The sequence below is a fragment of the Coregonus clupeaformis genome, chromosome 10, assembly GCF_020615455.1.
Source record: "Coregonus clupeaformis isolate EN_2021a chromosome 10, ASM2061545v1, whole genome shotgun sequence".
NCBI classification, from domain to species: domain Eukaryota; kingdom Metazoa; phylum Chordata; class Actinopteri; order Salmoniformes; family Salmonidae; genus Coregonus; species Coregonus clupeaformis.
This window is the reverse complement of record NC_059201.1, coordinates 36,493,171-36,498,374: the sequence shown is the minus strand read 5'-3', so window position 1 is coordinate 36,498,374 and position 5,204 is coordinate 36,493,171. Positions and strand designations below refer to the sequence as shown.

General features: G+C 47.4%; 1 protein-coding gene across 2 annotated transcripts; it reads left to right on the top strand.

Annotated features, from left to right (window-relative positions):
- The first annotated feature begins 3,145 nt into the window (after nucleotides 1–3,145).
- Nucleotides 3,146–4,788, top strand: LOC121575975 (protein phosphatase 1 regulatory subunit 3D). 2 transcript variants are annotated; one of them, XM_041889276.2, is made up of 2 exons: nucleotides 3,146–3,277; nucleotides 3,609–4,788. In XM_041889276.2, exon 2 carries the CDS (start codon nucleotides 3,610–3,612, stop codon nucleotides 4,699–4,701), a length of 1,092 nt encoding a protein of 363 aa, XP_041745210.1. In that variant the 5' UTR covers nucleotides 3,146–3,277; nucleotide 3,609; the 3' UTR covers nucleotides 4,702–4,788. The 2 variants fall into 2 exon arrangements, with proteins under 2 accessions (XP_041745210.1, XP_041745209.1); XM_041889275.2 differs by having other exon boundaries at nucleotides 3,588–4,788.
- Nucleotides 4,789–5,204: the final 416 nt, after the last annotated feature.

Genomic DNA, 5,204 nt, shown 5'->3' with positions numbered 1-5,204 from the left:
GGCTAGCCCACACCAGTACTACACAGGCTAGCCTACACCAGTACTACACAGGCTAGCCCATACCAGTACTACACAGGCTAGCCCACACCAGCTCAACACAGGCTAGCCCATACCAGTACTACACAGGCTAGCCTACACCAGTACTACACAGGCTAGCCCATACCAGCACTACACAGGCTAGCCCACACCAGCTCAACACAGGCTAGCCCACACCAGCTCAACACAGGCTAGCCTACACCAGTACTACACAGGCTAGCCTACACCAGTACTACACAGGCTAGCCCATACCAGTACTACACAGGCTAGCCCACACCAGCTCAACACAGGCTAGCCCACACCAGCTCAACACAGGCTAGCCTACACCAGTACTACACAGGCTAGCCCACACCAGTACTACACAGGCTAGCCCACACCAGCTCAACACAGGCTAGCCCACACCAGTACTACACAGGCTAGCCCACACCAGTACAACACAGGCTAGCCCACACCAGTACTACACAGGCTAGCCCACACCAGCCCAACACAGGCTAGCCCACACCAGTACTACACAGGCTAGCCCACACCAGTACTACACAGGCTAGCCCACACCAGTACAACACAGGCTAGCCCATACCAGTACTACACAGGCTAGCCCATACAAAGCCCTGCATAGGCTAGCCAAATTATGTTGTTAAATTAAAAATACAAGATAAGAAATTGCTTACACCATTCAAACCAATCAAGGTTTAGAACTTCAAAGCCAATCATCTCGGAATCATATTTTTTTCAGATAGAACTTAGTTCTAACCCAGCTAGCACATTTGGTTCCTTGAAAGTTGTGGGAAAGTATGTTTCTGATTTCACATTGGTTGTGCAAATGAAGCCATTCGTTTCCTGACCGGTAAAGCAGAATGTTTTTGAAACGTTCTGAGAACAGAAGTGAAAATGATGCCTGTTCTGAGAACAGAAGTGAAAATGATGCCTGTTCTGAGAACAGAAGTGAAAATGATGCCTGTTCTGAGAACAGAAGTGAAAATGATGCCTGTTCTGAGAACATTTTACTCTGGTTTCTGGGTGGTTTTATTAACACTCTGAGAACAGAAATTACAGGTTATTTTGAGGTTTTTTAATAACTTCCATAAAACTTTATCTGAATCTTTCAAAAATACTTTTAACAACCCTGCTGGTTTATTTTGGATTAACTTTTTTGAACTCCAAGCACAGATAGGACACATGGAAATGTATTTCCTTAGGCATCAATCATGCAATCACATGTATTTTTTATTGTGACACGGCATCGGTGAGATTTGAACCTATAATCACCTGGTGTCTATCCATGGAATTAGTCCACTACAAAGCTGTTTATTTTAGTCTATTCAAACAGACCCCATTTCAAAGGAAACAGGCACTCATTAAAATCAGGTGTGGCCGATTACTGGGCGTGGCCAACACACCTGAACACACTTAACAAGATAGAGGATAGAGAGAGTTTTGTTGATGCTGAGAATGGAAAGTATTTGTTTTTAAATAAAGTTTTGGTGGCAAAAGTTTGTGGAAATCAGCTTTGAAATCTGCATATTTTGCATTGTGGTTTGCATATTATTCCAAACAAAGTCCTAGGGTAGTGATGCTGGCTTCAGCTGTATGGTAGCAGGGACAGTTAGCCTGCTACAAAGCTGGAAGCTACCGGTATCTTGCATTGTAAAGAGTTTCAGCCTGTATCAACATTGTTTTGCGAGCAGTAATTAAGAGTTTAAGCATTTCTACATGCCTTGTAGCATTAAACAAGTGTGTTAACATCTGTGCAGAATGAGTGGGGAGCTAACATGATGCAGAATGAGTGGGGAGCTAACATGATGCAGAATGAGTGGGGAGCTAACATGATGCAGAATGAGTGGGGAGCTAACATGATACAGAATGAGTGGCACTAATCTACGGATTTCACATGACTAGGCAGGGGTGCAGCCATGGGTGGGCCTTGGAGGGCATAGGCCCACCCGCTGGGGAGCCAGACCCAGCCAATCAGAATGAGTTTTTCCCCACAAAAGGGCTTTATTATAGACAGAAATACTCCTCAAGCCCCCACCTCAGTCAATAGGGGATTGAATGTTCAGTCCCCTATTGACTAAGGTGAAGGTTCAGTCCCCTATTGACTGAGGTCAATGATCAGGTCCTCTGTAGCTCAGCTGGTAGAGCATGGCACTTGTAACGCCAAGGTAGTGGATTTGATCCCCGGGACCACCCATACACAAAAATGTATGCACGCATGACTGTAAGTCGCTTTGGATAAAAGCGTCTGCTAAATGGCATATTATTATTATTATTATCAGTCTCCTATTATCTGAGGTAAATGTTCAGTCCCCTATTGTCTGAGGTGAAGGTTCAGTCCACTATTGACTGAGGTGAAGGTTCAGTCCCCTATTAAAAGGGTGAAGTTCATCCCTATTGACTGAGGTGAATGTTCAGTCCCCTATTGACTGAGGTGAAGGTTCAGTCCCCTATTGACTGAGGTGAAGGTTCAGTCCCCTATTGACTGAGGTGAATGTTCAGTCCCCTATTGACTGAGGTGAAGGTTCAGTCCCCTATTGACTGAGGTGAATGTTCAGTCCCCTATTGACTGAGGTGAATGTCCAGTCCTCTACTGACTGAGGTGGATGAATCTACAGCAACAAGGTGATAATGGCTGGAGTACATTTGGCTTGTTTTTGCTTTTCTCCTAAATGCATTTTAGAGTTTTTAAATTGTGTAGAAATGCAATTAATGAGCTTCAATAAAAAAATATAATTGGAAGGGCTGAGGTTCAGAGCAGCAGAGAGAGCAGTCATGTGGTTGGTGTTAAAGCAGCAACAAGAGTCATGTGAAATGTCATGAGAGAGAGAGAGAGAGAGAGAGAGAGAGAGGACAGAGAGAGAGAGAGAGAGAGAGAGAGAGAGAGAGAGAGAGAGAGAGAGAGAGAGAGAGAGAGAGAGAGAGAGAGAGAGAGAGAGAGAGAATAGAGAGAGAGAGAGAGAGAGAGAGAGAGAGAGAGAGAGAGAGAGAGAGAGAATAGAGAGAGAGAGAGAGAGAGAGAGAGAGAGAGAGAGAGAGAGAGAGAGAGAGAGAGAGAGAGAGAGAGAGAGAGAGAGAGAGACAGAGAGAGACAGAGAGAGACAGAGAGAGACAGAGAGAGAGGGGGGGGGAGAGAGCAACAAGTCATTAGCTGGGACAGTGGCTCAGAGGGCAGGGCAGCAGGGTGAAACAGAGAATGGTGTCTGGTTGGACACAACGAAACTCCGCTTGAGGATACCGTTACCTACTGGTAGGCAGACAGATCTATTTCCATGTCTATGTTTAAATGTTGACTCGGCTGCTGGGGTTATCTTAACATGTTTAAATGTTGACTCGGCTGCTGGCGATATATTTACATGCATTTCAATGGCTTATATTAACTATTTTCCAATGTATGTTATGTGCATGTGTGAGCAAGTAGAGTTCTTACCATAGCATAACTAGCATATGATGTTGTGTTGGTTCTCCTATAACCTCTTCTCCAGACTCCTTTGCTTCCTGAAAGAGAGAGCGGGTGGACAGTGTACTAACTGTTGTGTTGTCTCTCCTGTCCTTGCCAGTCCCGTGTGTATGATGAGTAGCATGGACAGCGTGGGGAGGTCCAGAGCACTGTCTCCTGGTGGCGTTGGGAAGGAGAGGGAGTGGGCATCGTCTCGTGACAACGACAGACTGAAAACAGTGTCTCCATGCATCAAAGGTAAACCCAGAGCAGTTTCACCAGGCATGATAGCGGGGCAGAGGACAGTTTCACCAGGCATGATAGCGGGGCAGAGGGCCGTTTCACCAGGGAGACAAGAGTGGATGGCTCCAGCCTTGGAGGGGAGAGAGATAGCCTGGCCTCTTGGTGAGCTGCAGTACAGCAGCAAGACCATTACTAAGACGGACATCTTGGACTCCAAACCAGAGCCAACCAAGGCCCCTGTCAGGATCCGGCCCCCCAGCCCACTGCCCCCGCCCCCCAAGGAGCCCATGTTCGTTCGCAGCCTGTCCAGTGACCCTCCTACCCAGCCCATCATGAGACGCAGGGCCCAGTCTCTGCCCTCGGTCCACGAGAGAATCAGAGACCGCCAGGTCCGTTTCGTGGACTCCTTAGGCTTGGAGCTGGAGGATGTCAAGGTGTTCAAGAAGGGAGAGGAGCCTCGTATCCCCCCCCACGTCTTCTCCAGACTCCTGATGAGCTCTGAGATGAACTCAGGCCGGTCCCTGGAGCTTTCCCTGCCCTACTTCAAGCCCTGCTTCCCCGAGAACAGGGGCTCCCAGCCGGGATTTGTTCAGAGCCTGGTGGGGCAGGTGGTCTCTCTGGACCAGGTCCTGTGCTCTGAGCTGGGCATCATCGGCACGGTGCAGGTCCTCAACCTGGCCTTCAACAAGGAGGTGACGATCTACTACTCCTTCACCAACTGGAGGAGCAGTGCTGAGACCGGAGCCTGCTGGGTGGCAACCCTACACAGGGATCAGACGGAGGGACCAGAGTCTGATGTCTTCCGGTTCCGTCTACCCGTCCCTCCGTTCATCCTGCAGCCCGGAGCCCTGCTGGAGTTCGCTGTGTGTTACAGGGTGATGGGAGCTGAGTACTGGGACAACAACGATGGGAACAACTACAAGCTTTCCTGCCACAGTTATACGCTCACTGTGCCCCGGGAGTGTGAGGACAGCATGGTGCACTACACCTGACTGGCCACTGGGGGGCAACCAGAGCTGTAGACAGAGATCTACTATATTTTATTTGTAATAAAATTGTACAGTGGGGAAAAAAAGAATTTAGTCAGCCACCAATTGTGCAAGTTCTCCCACTTAAAAAGATGAGATAGGCCTGTAATTTTCATCATAGGTACACGTCAACTATGACAGACAAAATGAGAAAAAAAATCCTGAAAATCACATTGTAGGATTTTTAATGAATTTATTTGCAAATTATGGTGGAAAATAAGTATTTCGTCAATAACAAAAGTTTCTCAATAATTTGTTATATACCCTTTGTTGGCAATGACACAGGTCAAACGTTTTCTGTAAGTCTTCACAAGGTTTTCACACACTGTTGCTGGTATTTTGGCCCATTCCTCCATGCAGATCTCCTCTAGAGCAGAGATGTTTTGGGGCTGTCGCTGGGCAACACGGACTTTCAACTCCCCTCCAAAGATTTTCCATGGGGTTGAGATCTGGAGACTGGCTAGGCC